At 44.7% G+C, this 27782-nt stretch overlaps 1 protein-coding gene across 2 annotated transcripts; it reads right to left on the bottom strand.

The window, feature by feature from the left end:
• Nucleotides 1–1222: 1222 nt before the first annotated feature.
• spen (spen family transcriptional repressor) lies at nucleotides 1223–26680 on the bottom strand. Of its 2 annotated transcripts, XM_040193283.2 has the most exons (15): nucleotides 26118–26680; nucleotides 23150–23470; nucleotides 16572–17189; nucleotides 13810–13967; nucleotides 13427–13627; nucleotides 13187–13338; nucleotides 12942–13067; nucleotides 12641–12754; nucleotides 12448–12561; nucleotides 12256–12356; nucleotides 4384–12166; nucleotides 3910–4251; nucleotides 3618–3812; nucleotides 3267–3425; nucleotides 1223–3150 (listed from the first exon to the last, which is right to left on the bottom strand). In XM_040193283.2, exons 1-15 carry the CDS (start codon nucleotides 26198–26200, stop codon nucleotides 3019–3021), a joined length of 10599 nt encoding a protein of 3532 aa, XP_040049217.2. In that variant the 5' UTR covers nucleotides 26201–26680; the 3' UTR covers nucleotides 1223–3018. The 2 variants fall into 2 exon arrangements, with proteins under 2 accessions (XP_040049217.2, XP_077941003.1); XM_078084877.1 differs by lacking the exons at nucleotides 23150–23470; nucleotides 26118–26680 and adding an exon at nucleotides 21494–23010.
• Nucleotides 26681–27782: the final 1102 nt, after the last annotated feature.

The following is a 27782-nucleotide window of genomic DNA, read 5'->3' as shown; positions in this document are numbered from 1 at the left end:
TCTTGTGGTAAAGAACTTAAGAGGGGAACAGCTCAGAGGTCTACTTTAAGGGTTCCCCTCGACTTGCTTCATTACTCAAGGGCAGAGCCTGTAATTTAAGAAGTATGAATCCGTAGAAGGAAGCGAGACAATGTGCAGGAAATCATCTGGAAATTCACAAGTATTCACTGTCCCAACCTGATCTACGTCTCACGCTGCAAACAGGGCGTCATTTAAAATTCCAAGCGTTGGCCTGTCGGGGCTATAAATGACTTATGCCTCACCTCTTCTCCTTTATTTCCACTGTGCGCATAATAACATGAGAGAGAAAATGAGAAAAGCCTGGTTATGGCTCATTTTACCCTCCTTTGGTGGCTCAATGACCATCTTTTGCTTTTGCAGCTGGCATTCCTGTGTCATCCTTTTTCATGGGAAGTCCTGACCAACTGGATCGGCCTTCTGGAATGAAGGTAGAAAATACAAGTCCATAATTCGTTACATGCAGTTGTTTTGTACCGAAAATAACTTCTGGTGAGTAATGTTGAGAAGTTTACTTTAAACTAAATACCGTGAGTTGGTGTCTCTCACAGGCATTGTAAGGAACACAAATAGGGAAAGATCCTGCAGCCCAATATAATCCCAATCACCACTAAATGCCCAAAGGCCTAACGCTGGGGACGCCGTCGGCTGGTTCCCTTGAATTTGATTGTGGACTTTGGAAACCTTCATGTTCAAGCCATGGTTTTAAAATTATTGTATAATGAGCAATTATGAGACAGCAAACCTATGCATCCGAATACTTAAAGCAGAACACTCCCTGACCAAGACAGAAATTTTTAGCCATAAAAAATCCTTCAAAACTTAGTAGAGAACAATTAAACCAATGTATTATTTGCTGCAAAAACTCCAATACAAGTTTACCAAAGAAAATGATATTACTTAAGAGTTATTCTACTGTGAATTCAAATGACAATTAACTTTTGTGTTGCAGCAATGAAGTTAGGCAAATACTGACATCTTCTGACTGCTGAATGGACTGCAGCACTTATTCTGATGAACAATGATGTGGTTTTATTTAAACTGTTCCAAAACTTGTGGCTTCCACACAATAAACAGATTAGTTTGCAGCTCATGGATTACAATGATTCCTGTGTTCTTTAAAAAAAAAACAAGACCAGATTCTGGATAAATATTTCCTTACCAACAGTGCTTCAAAATAACTTCAAATCACAAAACCACAAACCAAGAGTGACAGACCATTTAATGATCTTTGCAAGTAAGTTAAACAACCATTTATTTTACAGTTTAAAATGTCCTCATGGAGGAACAGCAAAATACACTCAAAATGAAGATTGATCAAAAGACAGTTTTCATACTAATCACCGTTTTAAGTATTTTTTTTTCTTCTCATTTGTTTATGAAACATTATAAGTGCCTTCAACATAACCATGAGAGTATTCAGCTCGCAGTCATAGAAATATTTACAACACAAAACCGACGAGCTCGGTTTTACTTTCAGCATCGGTTTCTTTCAGACTGCTTTGCTTTGTTTCACAAAACAAACAAAATGACCCTTAAGACGGACAATTATGAAGGGAAAAATACACAAGAGCACAGATTAAGGACATTAGTATTTACAGCTCGGCTCAACACAGTTAAGGGGAGGGATGGAAACAGATGATCAACACATCCAATAGCGGTTTAAGTTACATTCTTTTCTTACGATTTCTGTTTACCCTTTAAGATTTGAAAACAAAGCATGCTATAGCACATCTGTTATGAAGTCACGGCCTAAATGACCTCGGGATGCAGTCCCTCATATGTGAGTGGATGATTTTCAGACAGGAGGGGGCAGTAGAGGACCCTATTGGAGAGAAGGAGAACAGGAATTCCAACAGAAATGTAACCCCAACAGTACAATGGTTCCTTTAAAATGAGGATACAACTTCAGAATGTAAAAGCACTGTAGTAAAAGAGTTGGGGTGATGAACATTACCAAAAAAAAAGGAAAAAAGGAATCAAGTCTGAGTGGCAAAATACAAAGTCACATATGAAAATAGGTTCTGATCAATTTTTGTTTACATTGCGTGTGTAGAGCGTTTGCAAAAGACATTTCTGGCACAGAATCAATTTTTAAAAATATTTTTTCTTGAATATTCATACTGAATCATGTACAGATCCTCCCCACTATTCCCATTCTTGCCGCTGCCCAGAGAGAAGAAAATACAAAGAAAAGAAAAAAAAACATTTGATGAGTTTAGTATAATATAATTCACTAGGTCTCTCCACATTCCTTCAGTCTTTAAATATTTACAATATTTACAATATTCAATTTTGCAATAGTCCACAATACCCTTAGGCTTAAAGAAAATGCCAAAAAAAGAAATATACTCTATATAGTCCCCTGTTGAGGCATTGAGTGTAGCTGTGCTACTCTAAAAGTTGCCTTTCGAGTTCCTGGGGTAGGGAACCCTTCAGGATGGAGAGTCGAGTCCGGAAATGGTGTAAAAGTTGGCTGATGGTGAAGGAGCAAAAGCATCGATCATGCTGAAATAATCCATAATCATTTTCCAGCCAATGATTTTCTTTCATCTTGCACAAGCATGGCTAATCACAAAAGTATTTTCATAACATGTATCATTTTATAATCAAGTCTGTACAGAGTTCACAATTTTTTCCCTTAACGTAGTGCAATGACTTCCCATTCGTTTCTCTTTAAAAAAATTATCACAATCACTTTTATGAAGGTAAAAAATATCCCATAGGAAGGCCTCAATCCATACACCTCCAAAATTGGCAAAAATGACATGATAAATCAAAAATGATCATCAAAAATCCTGTTCAACCCTTCAGATCCTCCTCAGTAGAGGTATAGTTTTTGGAATTCAATGTAATTGAGGGGACTTAAGGACTTGGTGGAGGATTGGTAAGTGCATGCAAAATAACTCGAAATAAATAAATATAAAGCAATTCCAGCTTATAAAACTCGACAGTTCCTAGAGGGCTGGTGTTGGCTTTTCTCAGGAAAGATGAAGGTAATTATACAGAAGCAATGACGATCATGAGGTGAGGGGAAATGCTGGAGATGCTGTTGAGAAGGTCCGGGGCTAGGCGCGAAAGGTGGCTCTCCGAGAATTCACACGGTGGGAAAATCTGCACCACATAAGCCGGCTGCGAATCAGAAACAACATGATCAGACATGACCTCCAGGACTTTTAAACAAAGGCAACATTAAACAAAAAAAAAGAAAAAGAGATGTAACAACAAATGTTTAAATGACCACACACCTGGTTAGAGCCGGGGTTGGGCACATTGATAATTCCAGCTGCCTGTTTGGCTTGCAGGTAGGTAATGAAGCCACTTGTCAGAGCTTGGGTTTGATCAAGGACATCTTCTTGGTCTCGACCACACGGTAGTGCCAGTAGCAAACAGTAGTCATTGTCCACCTGCCATGAATGATAAGTCTTTTTTATAAATGTAAACATAAAAGCACATCCCACAGGGTGTTAATCGGGTTATTGGCTGGAAATCCATACATTTGTGTCAACAATCTTTACTTTAATATTCTTGTGTTAAATGTGTTCATCCAAACTTTAGCAGCCAACATTCTATAGGTAGTAAAAACCGAATATACTCACAGTCATTCTGCGTGCCACACTGTCCAACTGGGAAGCCTCAAGCCTCATCCTCTGGACAATGCGTAGCAGAGGACCTCCCTCTGTGGGTGGCAGGGAGCGCTGAGCCAGCACGGTGTTGCCCGAAACAAAGTGCAGCTGGACGGCCGCCTGGTCGTTCTTCAGTGCCAACAGGCCTTGCCATACAATAGGATATTTCTGTACAACAAAAAGAGAAAATGGGTTTTAAACCTATTCCCTCTTTGGTATGGTGTTCAAAAATCATTCCATCTTGCTGATCAATGTGTCTTCCTACCGTCATAAGCTGCACCATATCAACGGAACGATGTCCCGAGTGTTCCAGCTTAGCATCAGGCCGTGAGTGGAGAGAACTCGATGGGGGTCCTGCTGGCATAGGTGATGTCAGGAAGGCTGTAGGACCTTTCTGTAGAGATAGATCCTGCTTATGAGTAAGACTCATGGGGGACGTCATGGGAGACGGGTATGAGGGGGAGACTGTATCCCGTGATATTCGGGAAATGTGCGAGAGTTCTGGAGAGGCACGGTGGAGATGGGAACTCTCAGGTTTGGAACCATTTCCTCCAACATGTGACTGAGACATTTTTCCCCTGGGATTGATCTCAGGTTCCGGGGGCACCTGAACAACAACATAAGAAGTAAAAAGAGTAATGCATATTGAATGTGCATATGAATATGATCAATTAAATACATTTATTATAAAATGCTAAAATAGTTGCAAAATGTGAATAACAAAAGCATTTCAAGTGACCTGGGAAGATGTGACGCCTTGGTTAGCCAGGTTGTGTCCCGATGAAGGATGGCCTGGAAACTGGGAAGGAAAGCCGCGTATTTCACGATATACTGAGAAGGAGCCTGCACCTCCTGGATGCATTAACTGAACCCCATGTGAGTGAAGAGATACCAGGACAGGAGAAGATGCGTGGACTCCCCTGATTCTACTTTCGTTGGTAGGTGGATGTATCAGTTTTCCCTCTGATGGTTTGTGAGATTCTTTCGCAGAGAGGTCAATGATCTTTCCCACTATCGGACTCTTTGAGGGCCCAGAAATGTTGCTTGAAGACATTCCGCTCTCTGAGGTGCGTGACTGTCTTGCCTCTACAGCGACCTGCTCTCCCAGTTGCTGGTGCATGAGGATGCGTTGGTGCATGTCCCTGTACTGGTCCATGCGTATGCTCGGGTGGAGCCCTCTGTGATCACTGTGAATCATCATCGCATCTGATTGGAGCTGGGGCACAGAAGATCTACTATGGACTTGGTTAAAGTGACTGGGGTCGTCTTCACTTACACTGCTGCCCCCGATGCCTGATACTGAACCCTGGGGACTTGAATGGGACTGCAGTACCAGATCCCGAACAACGTTAGGCTGAGGCGTGTTTGAGCGCTGAAGAGGCCCTTGGTGGGAAGAAGACAGGGAGTCACCGCGCCTTCCATAATTTATCCCAGACATTGGTGAGGTGTTCCTTCTCGCTTCATGAGCCATTGCCTGAGTGACACTGTGAGGTTGAATTATGACAGTGGACTGTTCCGGGTGCGGGTGATGCATACCAGAATGATATGTAGATATGCTGTGACCTAGAACGACAGAAGTACCTCTAGGAGAACTGCTTGGGGGACAGGCTTTGACAAAGTGGGAAGGGGAATGAACGGCTGTTCGTGGGGAATGGGGTTCTTGCTTTAGGTGTAGCGCTGACCGATCAGTTGGTATGCTCGGGCTGGGGCTCATGCGGGTTCCAGATATTGACGGGTGGTGGGGATTCATGACTGGGCTACGGGTAGACTGCTGAACAGCTTTCCCAATGTCCACCTTTTTGGGTAGAGGTTCAGATCCGAGTCCTCTCTTGCCATGCTGCTGCTGTATCACAGCTTGGTTGTACATCAAGACTTGAGGAGAACTAACTGGCTGTTGGTACATCTTTACAACCCCACCTTGGGACGCAGTGTGATACGGGGCTTCAGATGTGTCACACCCAATACCTTCCTGCTTCATACTGGATATGACAGGTTGAGAGTTATAGGACTGGCCTGTCAAGAGAACCCCTGTGTGCCCATAAGCTGCGGGAGTTGGGTTCACTTTAGGGGTAGGGGACTGGGATGATGTGATAAGTGAGTCTTGCTTTGTGGAAGATTTGGACACAGATTGCTGAAATTCTATATCACCAGCACTCGCTGGAGGGATTTGACTAATTTTGGCTCTCATCCTATGAGGTCCCTCCGTTTTCTGACCAGAATAACTCAAAACAACTACCCCCTCTGATGTATTAACCCGTAGGCCAGGACTAGTGCCTGTACTGTAAGGAGTGGCCTCAACAACAGAGCGCCCTCTCGTCGCATCTTCAACAATATCCATAGCATGGTAGCGATTATTCTCGTTAGAGTTTGACCTAAATTTTTGCTTGGGAATAGACAAACCAATGCTACGGTTGCTTAGAGAAATTCGTGGAGTTTCCTCTGTATCATAAGGCATAGGTATCCGACTGATTACTGAGGTAGTGGGGGAAATAACTGTATGCTGGATCTTCTCTCCACAGTTCTGTTGGGACTCAGTCAGTGGAAAGGGTTTGTGGTGTATGGGCTGGGGAGGTAAAGGTGGTCTCTCCTCTGGGTATAACTGCCTCGTACCTGCTCTATCAGAGGGATTTTCATTCTCTGACATTCGTGAAGGTTCTGACAATACAGAGGTCACCGTAGTGGTAGGCATGGAATTGCTGTTTGATGCAGAAACATATTTAGGTTCCATCAGGATTTTTCTTAAGGTACTAGAACTAGGGTCAACATCGGAGGCCTTGGTGTCAGGAGGCATCGAGGGATTTGTTGATGGGGTTCCAAGTGTAATTGATGCTGCTGGAGAAGAAGTTACCACCGTAACATGGCACGAAGGGGCAACACGAATTCTACTTTCTTCAGTTCTAGGAGGCCAGCCAGGCGAAAGGGGAATTTTAGCATGCCGCAGCAGGGGTACACTGGAGTGAGATACAGGTTTCGGGCGGGCAGGTGCAAGAGTAGGGGTAGATGGCTCTTGTGTTCGGGAAACCTTTTTACTGCAGGATATGTTGCTTGTGGAAGAATGAAAGGCAGATTCTTTGGGTACGGGCTGTTCAACTTCAGGCTGCTCTGCCTCTTTGGGCGTGTCTACAGTCATAGCACTTGTAACATCCCGTCTACATGTTGCAACAGCGGTGGCCACAGAAGCTGCTGCAGTGACCCCGGCTGTAACAGCGGCTGCTTTTGAATTGCTGATTTCTGGGTCTTCTGGGATAGATTCTGGTAACTTGACCGGGGAGGAATCAGGTTGTGAAACCTCTTCAGCAGTATCCCCTTTCTTATTAGCTGTACCTTTGCGACCTCTTGACTTCTTTGGGGTTTTGGCTCTAACTCTGCCTTTTTTCTTGGGTGTTTCGGGTACAGGGGAATCTGCCATTAGCACCTTTGGGGTGGGTGTCAAAGGACCATCATCTGAGTCTGCGGCAAGAATATTATTGATCACCATGTGTGTTTCAGGATCCATAATCTCATTTGAAGAGGATGATGTCACTGATTCAGGGGTAGGCATAAGACCAGTGTAATTAGGAGGAGCTGTGAAAGTCTCTGCATCTGCACACATTTCTTCAGCTGTAATGGAATCAATGGCGGCTGCAAGTTCTGTTTCGCTAGCAGGATTAGCTCGCTTCTCTTCAACCTCAGCCTCTGGCTCCACTCTGACAGGAGGCAATGTGGTAGGTGGCTCTGAAGGTGGTACCTTGTATGGTCGAGGAGGATGCTCTACAGCAAGTTTAGCAATATTTTCCACTGCCTGCTCTAGTTCCATCTGCCGTGCTAAGAGAGCTGCTGGATCTGCAAGGAGTTCAGGCTCTGATAGGGAGTCATCCTCTTCCTGTGTGTCAAGTTCTTTTGATTCTTTCGGATAGCATATTATCTCTGTTTCTTCATTCTCCTTCACTATCATCTTGTTTTTTGCCATGTTGGGAGCTTCAAATGAATCAAGGTCATCATCCCCCGAACGTAGTAAACCTTTTACATCATCAACGCTTACACGGATCTCAAGATTTTTTAAGCTGTGGGATTTATCTTCAGTGCCCTGCTTGGTATTTCTTTTCAACCTTGGTGTCTTCATTTTTAAATTCTTTTCGGGCTGTTGTCTACTCTCAGGGGGGGTGGTGTCGACTTTTTCAAAATCCCCAACAGATTTCTTTCCACCAGAATCTGTTAAGTCTTTTTCCTTAATGTTTACTTTTAAGCTTTCATTTTCCACCTTTTCAGAGAGCTTCAAAAACAATTCCGAATCAGATTTAGGATTCATCTCTGACTCATCAAGACTCGTCAGATCAGCTTCTCCAGCTAGCACTGTCGTGGTCCCACACTGTTTCTCTATTCTACCTCCTTTCTTGTTAACTGGAGCAGGTGATGTAAGTTGTGTTTGTTGCACTTTCTGGGTGCGGGGTGAGCGCCATCCCTCAGAGGCTTTCACAACCTCTACAGTAGTGGAGTTATCTTTGACCTCTGTGCTTTCTTCCACCATTTTCAACTGATCACCCTTAACCGGGGATGCATCTTCGCCTCGTTTGGTGCCTCTTTTAGGTGGACGTCCTCGCCTTGTATTGGCGTGTGGAATAGGAACATCTTGCTGTATTGGTTCTTTATCTACACCGCGTTTGCGCATGGAACGTGCTGACTCAACCCCCTCTTTACCAGCTTGGTCGTCTTCATGTAGTGTGGCATAGACTGATCTTACATTCCTGCGACGTGTTCTGCCATGGATCAAATTAGATTCAAGGTTTTGCTCCGAATCCGATGCAGGAATTGGTGACTTGGATGTGGCTTTGGACTCAACGGAAGCTTTTGGTACTTCTGCCCGAGGAGATGAGGCCCTTTTGAGTTTTTCTCTGTCAATACGTTCACTCTTTCGTGTTGGTGGTTTCTCACTTTGTGAAGGTTGGGAAGTACGTATTACTGAGAGTGGTCTTGCCCTTTTACTCTTGGGTTGTCTGCGATTTGGTAATGGTTTTATTTCAGCCTCAAGGTCTGGCATATATGCCTCGCTATTTGTCTCAGTTTTCTGAGACTCTTCAGAGTGTTTTGTTTCATGATTTTCTAATTTAGGTTCTGTCTTAATGATTATGTTTTTTTCTTCAATTTTGGGATTATCAGGGAAAGGCAATCCTGTCGTCTCTCGCTCCAAACCACTGAGGGAATCACCAGGAGTGGAAAGATCAACTTCCACAAGAGGTTTATGTTCCATTACCAAATTATCTACAATTTTTGTTTTGGGTTCTATTAACTCTTCTTTTATTTCTGTTTTTATTTCATTTTCTGGCCCCAAAGGGACAACTGGAGGGACTACGGTGAGCTCAGGAGCTTCTGGTTTGAAGTCCATTGTAAACGAATGTGATGGAGATGCCTCAGAAACTGTCTCTACGTCTTCTTCTGTGATAAATGATACAGGTTGATCCGACAATGGAGTTAAAAATTCTTTCTTTTCTGGTGAAGACATTTCTTTAGAGGAAAAAGGAAATGGTGAGAATAACATGGTTAATGGGGAGCTAGCTGATTTGGGATCAACCTTCCAAACTGGCCTGGATTCTTTATCAAACAGTCCATTATCAATGCTCTGTCCTTCATCTATTTTAATCTCTCCCACTATAGAATCATTCTCAGAATCAGGTGAAGAAGGGTCTTTGTCTTTTTGTTGTTGAAGCTCCAAAAAACGACTATGGAAAAGCACTATGGGCTCTGATGGCATGTCACTTACTCCAGGTTCAGGCTGGGCCGCAGTAGCACCCGGCTCAGTAAAAGGCCCACCAACTCCAGTCTCTAAATCTGGATCCTTACGTTCAAGATGCTGCAAACGGCGGGAGTCCTGTTCAAAGATGGAGCTGTGCAGGAAGCGAGAGGCAAACAGGGCATGTCGTTCTTGGTCCTGTGGCTTAAGCTCCTCCTTTTTATCATGTGGCTTTTCAACAGAGTCGGTACGAATCTTTTTTTTTTTCATATACCAAGAAGGAATAGGTCGAGGTGCCAGCTCTACTTTGTCCTTATCTGAACAGCTGTGGGAGGTTGGAAAACGTGAAGGGAGAAAGGACCAATTATCTTCCCTGGAGGAATACAGTGTCTTCGCTCTTTCGAGGAGCGCTTTGGTGTCCGGGGTTATAGTTTTATCTAAAGCAAAAGAATAAAATTTATTCTTTTCCAATGAGCCTGAAAGCTTCAAATCCGTCATCCTCTCATCACGTTCCCTCAGGACAAAAGACAAGGAACTATTGGACTTGGGAGATAGGTTTTTGTTTTCTCCGTCCTCATCAGAATCAGATTGCACTTCTCCAGGTTCCAAATCTTGGCCAAGGCGTTTGCGGATGTTTTCACATTTTGCTATATCACCCGGGAAAGTCACATCCATTCTTAGGGAATCAGACTTTATCCTTCTTTCCCAATGGTGCATCAACTCCTCATCACAGCCAAGTAAGGTTGTCTTAAGCTTTGGGAGCTCAGTGTCTGTAGACTGAAAATGTCTCAGTCCCAAAGTGGTTTTCAATGACTCATCTCGTGTTGGCGATTTTCTGTCTTTGTTTATAACTGACACAGAAATCTGGGCAGTGTCCTCTTCCTCATTCGCACAAAAGTGACCATGTCCTATTGAGGTTGTTATACTTTGATAAATGTCTTCATTCAATTTTTGGGAACTTGGAAAGTTGTGCTCTCTTTTGGCTGTGACTATTTCAAAACCTAAATTCTCAAGTTTCTTCCTTTTACTGGAAGACAATTCATCATTGACGATATCCTGGATTGATTTTGGAACATCACGTATGATGTGGTCTTTTCCAAAGTCATGAGTCGGATTACTTGCTTGGTTTTCCAACTTGACTAATTTCTCAGGATCGTCGCCAAGCTCGGGTCGGAGCCATTTACTCTGTTCAATTTGTTTCGTGCAAACGTTTTGGTCAACGTGCACAATGTGTCCATCTCTCTCATTTGAGTCACTGAATTTGTCTCTTCCTGGTTCATTTTCAGAAAAAAACAGTTTCCGTTCTTTTAATTCATCCAAATGAAAGCCGCCGTCCTCTAATACCTTTGTGAGACTCGAGGCGTTTTCACTTTTTGATCCAGCGAAATCCTTTTGAAGGTAGGGAGACTCCAAATGATCAGTAGAAACTTCCGGCAGCTCCTCTAGCCGGACCTGCTGCTCCAGAGAAAAGCCTACAGAGTTGATTTCACAGTCTCGTCCATCTTTAGGACTGCTAACTGAAAGCATTCGGACACATTTATCCTTGTGGTGCTCCTTTTTATGTGTCCCTTTTACCAAAAGATTCTTATCCAAGTCTGTTTCCTTAGCCTTGTTCCATAGTTTATGAAGTCCAGGTTTAACAACCTCCTCCTCGCTAGTTCTCTTCTGTTTATCAGTTTTCCCGGAGACTTCGAAGCGTCTTTTCCTTGCAGCTAAACGGTCAATATCTACAGAAATACAACTGTCAAATCCAGATTCAGTCTTTCCGTGTTTTTTGGATTTCATTTTAGCATTTTTTTCAATAACCTGCACTAAACTGTGTATACTTTTGTCTCTGGGCACATTTACATGCTTAGCGACATCACTTTTTGATGGTTGTGAGCAGAATGGAGGACTCCTTTGGTCCGCTGAAGGTGATGCTAATCTAGGACTGTCGCTGCCACCCCTCGGTATTTGCTTCTCTTGGACAGGACCAATTAATTTTCCTTCTTTTTCTTTGACACGTGTTAATTGCACAACACAAGGAAGAAGATCTAACCTCCCTTTGCTCGAGGCTTCCTTTGGAATTTTAATGCTTTTACTTCGAAGGGCTGACTCTGGGCTACCAACTTGTTCAAGTTCAGGTTCCGGTTCTATCTCACATGTCGGGATAATGGGTGATGCAACTTTTAGCTTCTTAAGCCTCTGCTTCTCACTTTTGTCTTTGTCCCCCCGATCTTTACGTCCAGCGCGCTTCTCCTTTTCAACCAAATTCCCTCTTTCTACTTCAAAGACTCGATCCTTCTCAAGTTTGTCGGTTTTGTTATACCTTTCAGTGCGCGCCTTTTCAGCTTTTTCAAATCTGGGTGGGGAGATTGAACTGCAGCTGCCACTTCTTTCAGAGGATTGGCAACAAATACGGCGCTCTGTATCACTTGGTATCCTCTCAGAGAGCGCAGGAGATGCAGTCGGGCTGGCAGGACGACGAGAGGCAACGTGAGATGGGCTTTGGCTACGCTCAATGGTCCTCCGTCCATGGTCGCGTCCACGATCTGTTTCAAAGCGCTCCCTCTCTCTTTCGCGCTCCCGTTGCAGATAGCTGTATTTGCGAATGTCCTGCTCATAAGGGTCAGCTCGGTACTCTCGATATTCACGAGGGTCTTCAAAGTATTGTGGATCATAGTAATCTCCCTGATATGGGTCCCATTCAGTGTAGAACTCCCGACTCCTGGCAGGGTATTTGCGACGTGGATCTTCAGTATATGTTCCTGGTGTTCGTACATTTTCGTAATACTGCCTTTCTGCTTGGAACTCATATTGAGTTCGTCGATCATCCCTGCCAAGAAATAAACCCCAAACAATCAAGATATTCTTTCCTCACACTTTGGAATCAAAATGATTGTTCCTTAAGAAAACTGCACAAACCTTCTTTCAGAGAGAAGGTCATAAAAGTCTCGAATGTCCTGTCCAGATGCCTGCATGGAACGATAGAACGCCATCTGACTTTCCTGATTGGCAAAGTCCACCTGACAAAAAAAACAAGCATAGGTTGCAATATTCACATGATGTCATTGAGAACACAAAAACATTACAAAATGGGGTTTTTTCCCCGCTTACCTTGATTTTACTTCCCCCTATCTTCCATCCCTTTGTGTCTTTGACAGCGGCTTGTGCATATTCAATGTTGTTGTACAGAATAAGGGCCATTCCTTTCATTCTGTCAAATACAACCTGTGCAAAACAGAGGAAAATAGAGTCCCATGTTGCCAGAAAGTAAACAATGGGCAACTTTCCGGGAGGGAAGACTTACCTTGACAACATGTCCATAGCGGCAGAAATGACGAGTGAGAAACTGCTCCGTTGTGTTTGAAGCCAATCCATCCAACCACACACACGTCGTAGGCATACTCTTCCCAAAGCCCAGCTGAAAAGGGATAAAATGAAAAGAGTGCAAATATTTATTCCCAAATCCAAAAATATACAACAAATATATAACAATTAAAATAAATTGCGCGCATAAATAATACCAGCATTGTGTTAGTTTGTGACAGACCAGAATGTGGTAGTTAATAAGGCAGTATTTTAAACCAAATTAACGTGATGAATTTTACCTTTAATCTATTGTTACCAAGGTATTCTCCATCCATCTTCTTTATAGCCTTACAGACACTGGCAATGTCGCAGTATTGTAGAAAGGCATACTGTGGGGCTCCATTCACCTTCTTAATGTCGATGTCCTTTGCACAATAACAAAACAGCAATAGGCTTTCATTAAGCATGGTCATCTCCAACTATGCAGCGTGGTAACCGTTGCCTATATGAAGATATCGCCTCCCCCTTCACAACAATGACCTACCACTATTTCTCCAAAACGTTGAAAGATGTTAAGCAGGTCATGGTAAGCTGTGGACTTCTCCAGGTTTCCGATGAATAACGTCCGTGTGGCCTTTGGATGAAACTCGTCTATCCTCTCATCCAAGGGCCGAAACTCATTCTCACTTTCTGTCTCTGAAAGATACAGCAAGTACCCGTTCAAACTTCCGGCGTTTTGTCGTTTCCTGTTTGAGCTGCAATAGAGTGAAAGATCAGAACTTACCAGGGCCACTCCAGGCTGTGACCTCAATTTGCATGCCAAAAAAGAGCTTCCCCTTTGATGCTCCGAGTGCTTTCTCTTGGTCCTCTTGCTGGCGGAAAAAGACAAGCCCGTAGCGCTCCTCTAAAGCTCCATGGATTTGTACGGATGTGACTTTTCCATGTTTCTTAAATTCATGGAACAAACCGTCCTTTAGGCTTGTATCTGTAGTAAAACAGTCAATTGTTTTATCAAGTATGTATTGAAAAACACCACTTTAACGAATAGGACAGATTTTCATCAAATCAAATGTGGCAATGTTTGAGGGATGAAAATAACATGCTAACTTGCTAGTTCTGTACTATTATGCTATTTGTAGTCGCAGAGAGCAGCGGCTTATTACTAACCTGTCGAGCGCACAGGAAGATTTTGGACCTTGATGCCAAAGCTTTTACGTGGTTCATCCTTGTCAAGCGAGGATAAAGGAAGTGCCGAGGGTGCTGGAACAGCAGCAGACTGCACTGAACGTGCCGGGGAGTCATCACTTGAACTACTGCTAGAATCACTGTTGCAAAAGAGAAACATGGACTTATATGTTGTTGCAAGCTTCGCGGCTCTTAATTTTTGTTATAACCTTTGCCAAGTCATTCTTGAGAAAAAATGATTGTTCATGCCATGAATGATACATTGCTATGATGCAGGCTGTACAGATTAATCATGTATCATGCAGTGCTATGCTGTCTGCATCTGGAAAACCCTTCATAGATTGATTGATGCATGTTGAAAACTCTGCTTTGTGACAAGAACAGCAATTAAAATGTCATTTCTTTTACCACATTTTTACTTAATATATTTTCTTTCTTCCAATCCAAGATAAAGGAAGGACGATTAGGTTACTGCAAAGAAAATGCAATAGTATGCACACATTTCAGATTATAGTGCACTATTTAAAAACCACAATGTATCTCGGCAGAAGATAAACACCCTCTACCTCCCTCATATAATCGTCATCTGATTATCAGTATAAGAGGATGGATTTGAACGTCAGCGGCTGCCTCGGGCCTGTTTTTACTGCAGCCGTTCCCATGCCTGTCTCAGCTTTCGAAGCCCTCTGCTGTTTGCTTCTTTCTCACTTTCTCCTCCTGTGCTCAGACACTCGCGGAAGCGCCGCTGACGGAGGCCGGCCTGTGGGAGTGGGCAGGCAGCCAGCAGCGGCCAGAAAATTCCAGTTCCAACTGGATCTCACGGAGGGGGGGGAGTGTGTGAGTGTGTGTGTGTGTGTGGGGGGGCATTACACATACACAGAGGCAGGTAATGAAAAAGAAATACCAGCCGTCTCCTGAAATTCCCCACAGAGCGCTACCTCGTCCAACCACATGTGTCGCTACACGCCATTCAAAGCCGTCGCCTCTGCTGTGTCCAAAGGTGATGCAGTTACCCAGAAAATACAGAGTGTGTTTGGGTGCGGGGGCCGGGCCGGATGTGTTTATGTGGTGGAGTCAATTTCATGGAAAAGATATGCTAATGTTTTTAAAACTGCCAATCTCCCCTGAATTTGACCCCAACCTTTTGTTTAGAGGCCTTCCTTGTACAATATTTAGTCAGCACAAATAAATAGTAACACATTGACAGGAGCCAGGACACAAATAGCAACAGCTGCACCAAAACCCTGCAGTGCACAAAAACAGCTCTGTTTTGAATGCAACGTGCTAATTAAGCTGAGAACAACGATGACGGGCACAGTGTGTGTGGAGATACATGTAAACAACTCAATCCAAAGTAAGGCGGTAATATACACGTTCAGCTTCAATTCAGGCAATCCAAAATATTACAATATATATATAACAATATATAACTGCTACATGCAGCAAACGTCATTTTTCAGGCTCTGACTCCAACGAGCTAAAGTCCACAACCTTTTAAAAGCAGATTTGTCATCTGAAAGACAGATGAGTGCAAAGTTCACTGACACAAAAGGACGGGACAAAGATATTTGTACACGTAACGCCGCTTGAAAGGTTGACGGATTTGTGATTGCAAAATGTGTGCAATTTGTGTCCCCTGCCAGGTGGAGCACAGCTGACAACGGCAAAAGCCAGCCTGTTGTTGCAGCATTAACAATGAACCTGACGTTAGGCCATGTTCTTTTATTATTAACAATAGTTTAAAATAATAACAGATCACGCTGCTGAGGAAACAGACATGACAGGGTATTAGGAGATAGGATATCTCCAAAGGGTTGTTATAATCCGCAGCGTCTGCAAAGAGGAAAGCTTTACTTCAGAGTGTCACGACATGAACACGCGTCACCACAAAGACGGGGGCGATTTATTTGCCATCAGGTAGTAGCTGATGGAAGAATAAAGACATTGATTTGCTGAATGCAGCGTTTTAGAATTTTGCTATATGGCGATTTCTCCAAAAGAAGAATGTTATAAAAGGAGGCCATGATGGGCCCAGGTGACCAGAAAAACGGTAATATAACCAACCACGCCGATACGCGTAAAGAATGGGTGTGGTTATAGCGCAGCAGCCGGGTGTTATCAGGAGATTTGATGAAGGTAAAACGAGCCGTGACTTAAGACCTGGGGCCTCAGCAGTCAGCTGATTAAGCAGGTGTCTCTGCTAATCGAGAACCAACGTCTGCGTTTCCGTATGTTATAGGGCCAAACCAACTGATCAGATATTAGAAAACCTGTGGGGTTTTTTTACAATTGGCTGATTGGACAAAGATACAAACATGGGGGGGAAGCGAGGATACTTGGCACTGGTGGGGCAGCCTCTGAGGGGATGATTGTTCTCATGATGAAGCTTGAGGGGTGTGTGAGGGAGACTGGGAAAGCTGAATTGAAATCATTCAGATATTTGAGGTACACAATCCACCACAACGAATAGACCATATTGTGTTTACTGTCGTAGAAAAGCCAAAGACACTTAAAACTAGCATCAAAAACTAATTTCCCGTCCTGCTTCAGCTGTGATCTGGTCTCACAGATCAGAACAGAGGGACGGGCCTTTTTAATCTGTAGAATTTGAATTGGAACAAAGTACAGCTGGATTCTGTGAATTGAAGAATTACAGCCATCTGAAGTACTGTGTCCAGCCTGCGTTTAAGACTTGGGATCCACAAAGGTAAACAACAGCCACGAGGGACCAAATCTCCACTCACCTGCCACTCGTACTGCTGCTGGTACTGCTGACCGAGTCTGAGCTGGAGGAGCGGCTGCGGGAGCCCGACCCGCTGCGGGAGCGCGGAGGACGTGTCGCCTGGCTCGCCAGTCTCTGGGGAGATTGATTCCGCGAATGTGTCGAGTGCGGAGACCGGCTGCGGCTGTGGCGGTACGACCGCTCCCCGCGGCGACCCCTGTCCTCCCTGTAAAGGTCCCTGTGAACCACGCTGGCCAGAGTGAAGGGTTCCCTGGTACGAGGCTCGTAGCGAGGCTCCGGCGTCTCAAAGCGACAGGGGCTCCTGCTGTGGGAGCGGAAGAAGCCGACCACGCTGGACGTGGATACGCCGCTTCCTCCCGGCGTGGCCCCCGCCGACCCCCCCACCGTTCCTGCGCTGGCAACGACGGCGCTGACGATGGTTCCGCCGACCCCAGACGCAGCCGCCGCGGCGCCCCCGCCGGAGGCCCCGGAGCCGCTCGCGGCTGTGCTGAGAGTCCTCTCTCGCGCGTCTCGGTAATAGTCTGCCTCGTAGTGCCGCTGGCGCTCAAAACTGCCGCCGGGACGCTCGTGATGTCCATAGGCACCGTGATCGTACGCCCGATCCCGACTTTCGGCCGTCCTAACAGAGACGGGGAGACAGGACATCACATTACCGTTCACGTTCAAGACAGCGGCCAGCATCAGACATCCGGGCAAACTAAATCATCATCAGGTGTCTCTGCTGGGCTTTTACTTAACTAGACACACAGGGAGACAGGGCGCTTAAGTGTTTGGACAAGGGAGGTTCTAGAGCATCTAAAGAGATGGTTCTTTTCCAGGCTGAAGACCGAGCTACGAGGGGATTCGATTGGTGAAGCGGTTCTTGGATCTGAGCATGTCTGAACTGTCTCTGGCTTACGGATGAAACGTGTCAGGTCCGCGTGCCACAAAGACGCTGACGGGTCCTTCGTGAATCTGCTTGGAAGGTGTTCACACAACACGTCTACTGTTTAACACGGCTTTCCTTACAGATGTGTTGTGAGTCAACAGCCTCAAAGAGATGTATAACTACATCCGACTGTAAACTGTTGAACCTTGAATGGAATTTCAATTTAAAAATAACAGAAATCTGCAGTAAAATAGTTAAAGGTGAATTAGTTAAAGAGATTTGTGCCTTTATTGACTGTCAAGTCATTCTGGTCTTGTAACTATAACAAAAGCAACGTCCTAAAACATTTAATCATTTTTCCGAGAGGCTTTGATGAAGGTTTTGGGATACGACGTATGACAAGCCTTTTGTTCATAATGTTGCGCAATTAAACGCCACTTCTTCTCCTGAAGAAAAGGGGTCTTCGAAGAACCTTCAGTGAAAGCACACATTAGAAAAAGGTGCCATTAAGGAAATTCTGCTCAGACCCGAACATCCTCGTTCTGAATAAAGCAATCAGAATTTAATTTGGAAGTACGGCTGCTGTGTCATTACAACAGTCGTGTTACCAAACTGGCAGTAATGAGCGGGACAGGACAGGACAGCGAACTGTTTGAATTCAGATCAAATTATAATCAGCAAATTAGCCATGATGGTCCAACACAAGGCGGGTTGTGGTTTGATTTAAACAGCACTTACAAACTCTCCATCATTTATTCTTTGTCCGGCTCAAACAAAAGGATGGAAAAATATGGATATTTAAGATGGTGCCAGATGTCAACGGTATACCTCAACTATGGAATTTAATATTTTATACATACACATTCATAGTAATTACTAATTGCAGATGACTATTCAACAACAAATTGTTAATATAAATATGATAAATATCCATGTGATAATATAAATCAAGGCTTTCTATGTGGAAACACTTAATATAGTGATCAAACCAGAAATCCTATAAATATAGTCGGTAAAACCAACTACGGTAGTGTGCACAGTACCTTGTTGGATGTTTTAATGCCCGTATTACCTCTTCATAGAAGGTAGGGAGACTTTTTAAGACCCTTACTTTCTTCCCCAATAAGTCCTGCCAGTGCCAATTTACAACAAAGAAAAGAGATGTTACATAACTGGAACTAGATAACATAACTCTTATAATATCGACATTATCGATATTATTATTATCATCACAATCTTCATGCGAAACAAGGTAGTCAAGTCAATTGCCTAAACGTGTTCGGCACACCGTCCTTGCTGATAAGTGAGACAGGCGTTCAAACCCTTTTGATTTGGACCATCAGACATGTTTTAATTACATCTTTGTTAGGATGTTTTGCGTGCTGGGTTGCATGCTGCTTAACGGTCTATTCCCACAGAGGAACTACTGAAGCGGTTTATCTCATCAAAGAGAACTAGGAGCATCCTTTGCTCGTGAAAATGAAGCTACCGTGCTCTTTGTTTGGAAACATTTGTGGATGATCACATAGGCTTCGCTGTGTCATGCTTTATCTCTTTAGGATTTCAGGGACAAACTCTGTGCTACAGCTTTGAGAAATGCGCAGTGTTGTTTTCCACCACAGATACAGTAGAACAATTTGTTTTGGGTGACGCAGGGATTTGCCTGCTCATGCGGAAACAGGCTCCGCTCTGAGCTTCAGAAACCACGTAATGTAGGGCTAACAGGAGGCTACTGCCATTCCTCTGAAGATATATGGCACAGGCATCACTCATGCCCTGGGACGTCCTGAAAAGGCACTTTGGTAAATGATCCATAAGATGAGTTTCCTCAAAATGCCCGAGCTGACCTTTACAACTGACTGAGAATGTGTTACTGATATTCACAAGCCTTGAGAGGACTTTGATGGACTGCATTCATCCACTTTCTTCTTCTTTTTTTTATCCCTTTCAAGGATACACCATTCAGGTTTCTGTTTTAACCGAGCCAAATATCAGCCCACTGGGGATCTCAAAGCGCAGTGAAATAATTTAACAGATAGTTGTGCGGAAAATCTGTGTAAAACATTTAAATAAATAGAACCTATAGAAGCAAATGTATTAGCCCCTAGATGGAAGTCTTTCATTAAGTCTTTCCAACAAAGGCCTTGGCCATGGGGCGCGGGAACAAAAGACTGTCTGGGATGACCACGGTCTACTGGACGGGGAGGATAAATTGGATGGCGGAGCCAGCACTGTGTCCGTATTTCACTGCACTATACATAAGGTACAGCGGGTCGGGGGCAAATTCTGTTTCATCCCATTTGATTTAATCATCCGTTGGCTGGATTCATGAATAACATCTACGGTATAACGATGTCTGCAGTGAAAGTGATGGATTACCTTGACCCCGAGATGCTCCCGAAAATGCTAATTTGGTGGCGCAGGCTCGCTGCTCAATAGATAGCCTTCAATTTCACTTCAATTTCACTTTGCACGAAACCGGGTCTACATTATTCATGGAGCTAAAAATAATTCAGTTGGACTTTTTTGTTGGCAGATTTTCCATCAGTGTTTGATTATGAGTCTGCTGCGGTGCATGCTAAGCGCAGCAACTGTTTGGGGATTACCCGAAAAGCATAATTATATGGATGCATTCCGGCAGCTTGCTGAAATGGCATTTTACATGGAGACTTTGGGAGCTCTGCATGCATATCAATTCAATTCTAAATCTCCAAAACTATTTAAAGATAGTTCAATGTTGAATATCCTTCTGCCTTGCAAAACCACCAGTAACACGGTGCAGCTGCGACGCCCCCCCGTTGTCCTCGCAGACTGCAGCACCAACCACAGAGCCTTAGTTGGATGACGATGGCATTTTATTTAGCGATATACAGCATATATATTATATTATTGATATATATTTGTTTATTGATTTGTGATCTTCCCCTCAACGGTCCACCACAGTCAGGAATCAAAAAAAATCAGTGATAGCACAGTATGAATTCTAAAGAAGAATATTTGACTATTGTGAAAATTTCTAACATCACACGGCAACTGTGGTGTAATCGGCTAACCCGACTCAGACCTTCAGCGGCCAGTCAAGGACGTTGGGTGGTATAAAATCTCTACCTTCATAGTTCCTGGCAAGCACCATGGCCAACTCGCTTCAGTAAAATTCTAAAGGAGTTTAAGAATGAAATGCGACAGGTTACACCGCACTCATGTTCCTCCCTGCTCCCAGAAAAAGGAAGCTAGAGACGTTTTAAAACTGCAGCTGCAAGGAAGGCACAACAGGTAATGGTGCTGGAACTAATGATCATCTTCATAATGTATGAATATCATGATTATTATTTGTTAATTAAATCCATCAATCATTTAGTTTATTAAATGATTTTGTCTATTTTTTCTCCCAGAGCATAAAGCCACATTTAAAATGTTGTTTGGTCCGTCCACAAGCCCCGACTTCGACCACCACATATTTAATAATAATTTATACAAACACAGAAAAGATAAACATTTAAATAATACAAGCAACAACCGACCTTGAACAATCTTGAATTAAAGCAAAGAGGTTAATTTAGGAGTTAATTGATTCTCACTGTTTTTTTACACCTTAAAAAAATGTTTCAAAATTAGATTATTTTATATTTTTATCTATATTATTATTGTAAATAGCATGCTGCCCCCCTCTTTTCACTGCTCATATTGTAAATACAAGTATGTGACAAATGTTTAGGCTTTGAATCCATTGAATTTTCCACAGCCCCGTCCCTGCGTTTTATTAAGATAAATAAATGAAAGGGCTTTTTGATCCCAAGCCATGAGTACATATCAAATGGTGGCTCTGGTTCTATTTATCTGAGGAGGACGAGGGGACATGAGCTGAAGGTTTAGTCAGGTGAGAGGAAGAGAAAGAGGAAAACAACACACGGTGAGGTTATCTCGGCATATAGACACACAGTGATAGCAGTCTATACACCGGCTACTTCGGTTAGTGGGGGAAATGGAGAGAGACAGGGGTTCAAACTAGGGGGTTAGAGAGGACAGCTAAAATACACAGGGCAGGACATACCAACCTTTTGAGAGAGTGGTAACTTGACCTATTATTCCGAATACAATCTAGGGAGATAGGACTTTGTGAGCAGAAAAAAAATGGGCAAAAACGTTGAGTGGAGACGGAAGAAGCCGAAGCAAAACAGATCATTACAAAATGTAATCCTCATCTTCAGGGCAAGGGTCCTCTTGAACTTAGATCAGTGTTGGTTTTTAATTAAAAAGTATGAAAACAAAGTTGGCCTCGTACGGATCCCGGGTGGAAGGAACTTGTTTCTTTAGCTAGAAAATGTCCATTTGAGTCCATATACGACGATCCAAACGCGAGGGAAAAGGAGTCCAGTAAAATGAATACATGATATCCATAAGTCCCTCTTCTTATAAAATAGAGGACACTTGGTTCCTCAACAGCCAAGATGGAAGAGACGGAAGTTTTGCGTCTTCACTCGAAGTCAAGGGAATTCCGCGATGGTCACAAAGTGCAGAGTAGTAGAGTTGCTCATCTTGTTTCGCAGAGGGCGGGAGATCTGCCCGTGACAGATGAAGAGTAAAGGACATGTCTTTTAATGGTAATCCAGATTCTTGTTCATAGCAGCACCGCCATCATTTCCATCGTGGCAAATATTCAGTGTTCTAAAAATCATGGACGTTCATGTCTGTGGATCTCCTTCACAGTTTGTTGGTGCAACTTTGTTGACCGACTCTGTAGGTGTTTGTATCCGTGTTTAAATTATAGTTCCATACTCGGGAAAGGAGTAGGTAATCCACGGACATGAGGAGGGTTATCTCCGGCGGCTAACGTTCAGTCTCAATTTCCAGCTTTCTTCTTTGAATTGTACGATCCAAACATAGTCCATGTTGGTCCTTGTGGTATCTGGAATTTTCGAGTCAACGAAAAATAATCTCCACAAAAATGAGAAAAAAAATGCTCAATTTTTGTTGTTTGTTCCGAGTTGAATCCCGAGTAGAAGTCTCCCATCAAATTGTATTGCCCTGATTTTAGATATGATCCCAAATAAAACAACAACAAAAAAACAAAAGAAACCAAGAAAGCAACTCATACCTTTAGCATGATTGTGTATCCTTTGGGTGTCTGGCCAGCGTTAATCCATCAGGGAGGGATAAATATCCTGTGTAGGTTATCCTTGTGACTCCAGCGCCCGAGAATCGAAAACCAAATTAGACTAATCCAAGCGAGGGTGTTTTGTTTACATATATTGCGTGCCCTTATTTGTGACACGAGGAAAAGGAGCGACATTAATCCACGAGCAGGGCGCGTAACTCCAGATTAGGGGAATCCCAGGGATGGCTGCTGGACCACTCTCTCTTTTTCTCCCCTCCCCCCTCTCCAGCACTGCAATGATCCTGGGAATTTTTTACCACATCCAATCTTTGCCCCGCGTTTTTCCGCAAATGATATACATCCACCTCACGGGGATGTTTTAGGATCACAAAAGATCTCCCAACAGAATAAACTATTGGCCAATCCTGACATGCTTGCGTATAATCATGCTTTCATCGTTTATGGTATCGGTCCGCGTCTACCTGAGAATGCCCCAACCCCCCCCACTCCCCCCTGCCCCAAACAAGAAAATGAATAGATGGTGGGAAGATGCTTGGAGGTAAGGTGTAAGAAACCACGGCCTCCCCCCGTCTTCAGAGAAACTTTGTCCACTTACCCGTCTAGTCTGCGTTCATAGCGTCCATCTCTGCTGTGGAGCGGCGTGGGGGGCCCGTACACGGTCCCCCCGGCCGCCCTTGTGAACCCTGATACATCCCGACCTCGAGAGCCTAAGGACAGACTATCGTCCAGCCCTCTCGCTGCAGTGGGAATTGTGCCTGGTTCATTGTAATCAGTGCGCAGGTCTCTGTCTCCCATCTTGTTGATAGCATTATGAGCCTTCTGAGCACTTTTAATGTCCACGAAATCCACAAAGGCTGCGACTCCCCCTTCTGAACCACGCTTAGGCAGGACCTTAACACTCTCCACGCGTCCATATCTAAGGAGAAGACAATGGAGACAAGAGGTGATCAATAGGTTTGCAACTGCGATTCTGTTGGGTCAGGGAATTTTAGTTTTGCTTTGAATTTCCGGTCACAGCAAAAATAAAGCAGTTTCCCCAAAAATACTTATTTTGAGCATGGGGCTTGATCAGCAGCCCCATGTTTAATGGATGGATGAGGATAATATTTTATGTCAGTGTGTGTCTGTGTGGGGGGGGGGGGGGGGGGGGGTATAGTGGCTTTGCTTCAATTATTTTTGACTGGTAATTTATCGAAGGCAACAGTAACCCAGCAACTGGCACATTTCACGTTGGTGAATGTATGTATTTTTGAACATTAGCATGTTGTCTCGGAGGAGGGTGGTGCTCATAACATAATAGCAACTGAAAAGCGCACAGCAGGTTTGAGCTGGACAAAAAGAGAGACGTGACATTTCCTGGTTTGCTTTGTGTTCAGATTCTATATGCATTATGCATGTCTGTGTAGCTTCTTTTGTTGCATTATTAGCAAAGTACCATTGGTTCTATCATCATTTATAACATCATTTCTTTCCCTTTCCGTTTTTTATTAATATTACTGAAGATGTGAAAAATGAAGGTTGGTGTCCCCTTGTTTCCTGACTCATTCAGTCGTTAAAATGATGTTTGAATAAACAGAGAAGTGTAATAACGTTACAAGCCCAGTCTCTTTGGCTACAAAGCACAATATCATCTTTGCGCCTTGAACCCCCCCCCCCCCCCCCCCCCCTTGCCCCTCCCCACCGAAGAATCTTTCGAGACCGTATTCTCGCTGTCCGACGGGGACAGCAGGGTGCCCATAAATGCATTGGCACGCCGGTTCCCCAACGTTGAAGAGCCTCCGACGCCATTTTAGAAAAGCTGTTCACGCTGCTGCTCACTCACTCCGCCGTCCCCATCTTCAGTGACTTCTACCACCGCCACGCACCTGCAGCCTCGCACCCCCCCTCCCCTCCCGAGCTACAACAGCGACCTGCCGAATCACCCCCCACCCCCACCCCCCATATCCCCAACCCTCCATCCGCTACTGCTATAATATGCCGCCTGTCACCCCCTCTAAAAATAAGGATATCACCCGTATCGCCCCGCGCGCGCATCATAGCACGAGCGCATGCAAATGTGTGATCCGTGATTCAAAGACACCGGCCACATCTGCACGCCGTCCGTGACGAGAGTGCCAGGCAAATTAGCATCACGACACGTATGCACGCGCACGCACGCGCTTGAACACACACACACGCGCATCGCGGACGGAACGTGCCTCTCGGTTGATTTTTGCCCAACGAGACACGTGGGATTTGCGTGCGTTTGTGATTTAGCAGCCGTCGTGCGACGCGGCGACCGGCTGCCCCGCGGCGGCGGTGGGTGGAGGAGCGCGTGCAGGTGGAGCGGTGCTTCGCGTGGACGGAGGAGCGGGCTGCTGACTTGCTTTACAGCAGACGGCAGATGAGAGGCGATGGCGCGCGGGCGACCGCGATAGACACACACACACACACACACACACACGCAGTAAATCATATTCACATTTTCTTCCCTCCCGGGGTGGCAACAAAGAGCCAAAAGCCCGTTAATGGCGCGTGCGTGTGTCGGATTCATTTCAATAGACCAACGCAACGACAACAAATAAAAGGCCAAGTGGGGCCCGATCGGAATATCGTAATTAAACCATCGACGTGTTGGCCGATTTCGTTTCGACCCGATGGCGCTGCACGCTGTGCGGGTCAGCAGCTGTGTGCGGCGGTAGGGGGGGCGGGGGGGGGGGTGTAATAACGTAGATAGAAAGAAAACAAAAGCAGTTTCCGTGCGCATCATACGCGCACGCGGCAAACACGAGTGGAAAAACGCTACAACGTCTGAGACGAGCTCACGCGGAACAGACCATTTTGCAACAGTGTCGCGGCGCGGACGCCTTTTCGCTTCCACTCGTGTGGCGTTTGGAGCGGGACAACAGCACAACAACAACAACAACAACAACAACAACAGCCGATAGATGCGTTTGACTCGCAGTGTGCTCATTGACGACCACTTTGTTGCGCGCGTCTGGTCGGAAGCGGACGAGCTCGCGCGGAGTGGAAGCACCGGGTCCGCGGCTCCGCTTCAAGCACCGGGGGATAAAACACACGCACGCACACGCGCGCGCACACGGGGCGATATACACCGCGTTCCGCCTGCCAGAGAGGACGTCGCACGGCTCGTTACGACGCCAGCGGCTCTCCCGGCGGGCGGGGAGTTTGTTTACTGACTAAGAAAAGAAGAAGACGTGTTTCGCGGTTCACCCGGACGAGGGATTCCTGGAAAGTGCGACGGTTGCTTGGTGCGAATGAACGGCCGCGCGGCGTGCAAAAGAGGGGGGGGGGGGGACGAGTGAAGTCAACCCGGTAGCCCGCACGTTAGTAACCCTTCATAAGGGGCAAAGGAAGCAGCCGGTGTAACGCGCTGGTTGGAGCGTCGGTGACAGCGCGGCGGAGTCGCCAGATGGGACTTTGCTACGGTGGGAACCTCCTGCTTCATCCCGACTTCACTCAGACGTGACACAACACAGAGGGAGATGCTGGCCGTGCACTCGCCGTCAAATGCAGACACGCACACGCACATTCTCATCGTTCGTTTTGGGGTTTCCACTCACCGCTTGAAGTGCTCAATGATTTTCTCTTCTCGCACGTTTTCGGGTAAATTTCCCACCCATAAATGTCTGGTTTCCCGGACCATACTGTGTGCTCCTGCTCCCCTCTCATGCAGATGAGTTGGCTGTGTCAGTTTTTAATCCCCGTGCAAAATAGAAAATCTTTGCAAAAATAAATCAACGGAGCATAAACAAAAAAAAAATAGAGTCAAATCATTGACTGGTCGTTGTGACCCAGTGTGAAGCATTAGGCTGGATCCCCACACGCTGTTAGATACTCTTCACTGTTACAGCGCGATCATTCACTGCGTGAACGCGCTCCGGACTGTTCCCGTGACTAGGCGCGTCCCTGACACCATGCGACCTTTTGGGTGTCGAAAGAAAGCATGTAGCTTCCTAAAAAGATGCAGCAACTTCGCTTGCAACGAGCGGCACACCGCGCAGGCGTGGCTTTGTGTGTGAACTTCTTTTTTTCTCCCTGATGAGATAGCCGCCCGCCACTGCGCACGCGCGAGAAAACCCCTGTTTGAATGAAGGTGCTCTGACATCCGAGAAGCTTTGACTCTGCAGGAGGCTCCCATCAGCGCTAGTCCCAAGTGGCGATGCGTGTCACTTTGCATTAATTGACACGCTAAATGAACCAGGGTTGGATTGTTTTAAAGAGCTTTTGTTCATTTGACCATTTTATCAATGCACAGTAATATTATCACCCCTGATTTACCAGGGATTGCTCTGATAAGGCTAAAAGCTTGTTGGGGTATTTCCATCATCTATCAGTGATTAATAATAATTACTGGATGTACTTGGTTCTGGGATGGGCTCCAACCCCCTGTGATTTTTTTCATCAGTAAAACGAAATTCCACGTAGGGATTTAAGGGTCTGCAAAGTTCTCCCTTTCATTTAGAAAGTGTTGAACATTTTGACCAACAGTACAAACTGGCAAGTGAAGTCGGCAGGAAACCAAGGGCCAATTGTAGGATATTCTAATCTAAATGTTAATGATTAGAAAATGTGAGGCTGTGATGAGCTTTAGTAAATAACAGGTTGTGACATACTCTAAGTCACGATCTGTTTAAAGTGCAATCCCTCAGTTATTGCTCTGGTGTTATAAAACAGCCTCACGAGACAGTTTTTGGCTCATGCATTTAGCAGGAAGTACTAAAAACGTTCCAACAAAATAAAGGAAAAGTATTGTAAAGAGATTTGGAACATTCATGCCACGTGTTTAGTGTATACGTGTTTGTCGATAACAAATTGTGGTAAATTTCAATAACATGCCGTTTCCACAGTCTGCCGCTGAAGGAGACTTTAATCTTGGAAGGAAAATCTGCAACTTGTGGATCACCAAAGCTGAGCCATTAAACACCAACCAAAATAAAAACATTATTGAAAAGGATATTCCACAAAAAAAGATGGTTTAAAAGCTGTGTGATTGACGTTTGCATACACATAGAAAAAACAAAGCAGTATAAACATTCCTTTAACATGTTCCTTTAACAGTTCACTTGATCTATTTCAGAAGAAGAAGATTTGTAAAAATCACAAATGAAACAATCATGCTGTATTACTGGCTGACATATTGACACAAAAAACGATAGAAAAACCCCAAACCCTGCCACAGTTTAACACAGAAATGGGCATATGAAACAAAACGTTTATCATGAGCT

This window comes from Gasterosteus aculeatus, chromosome 2 (assembly GCF_964276395.1).
Source record: "Gasterosteus aculeatus chromosome 2, fGasAcu3.hap1.1, whole genome shotgun sequence".
NCBI lineage: Eukaryota > Metazoa > Chordata > Actinopteri > Perciformes > Gasterosteidae > Gasterosteus > Gasterosteus aculeatus.
The sequence above is the reverse complement of the archived record's forward strand: the minus strand, read 5'-3'. Positions and strand labels throughout refer to the sequence as shown.

What these genes read in the sequence shown, in the direction of transcription:
- spen (XM_040193283.2), bottom strand. Translation starts at nt 26,200, where the DNA reads ATGGTCCGGGAAACCAGACATTTATGGGTGGGAAATTTACCCGAAAAC. An exon ending in TCTTCCTGTGCGCTCGACAG is followed by an intron (nt 13,628 to 13,809) that starts GTTAGTAATAAG and finishes GTTTTACTACAG; the next exon opens with ATACAAGCCTAAAGGACGGT. An exon ending in AACGTTTTGGAGAAATAGTG is followed by an intron (nt 13,068 to 13,186) that starts GTAGGTCATTGT and finishes TATTGTGCAAAG; the next exon opens with GACATCGACATTAAGAAGGT.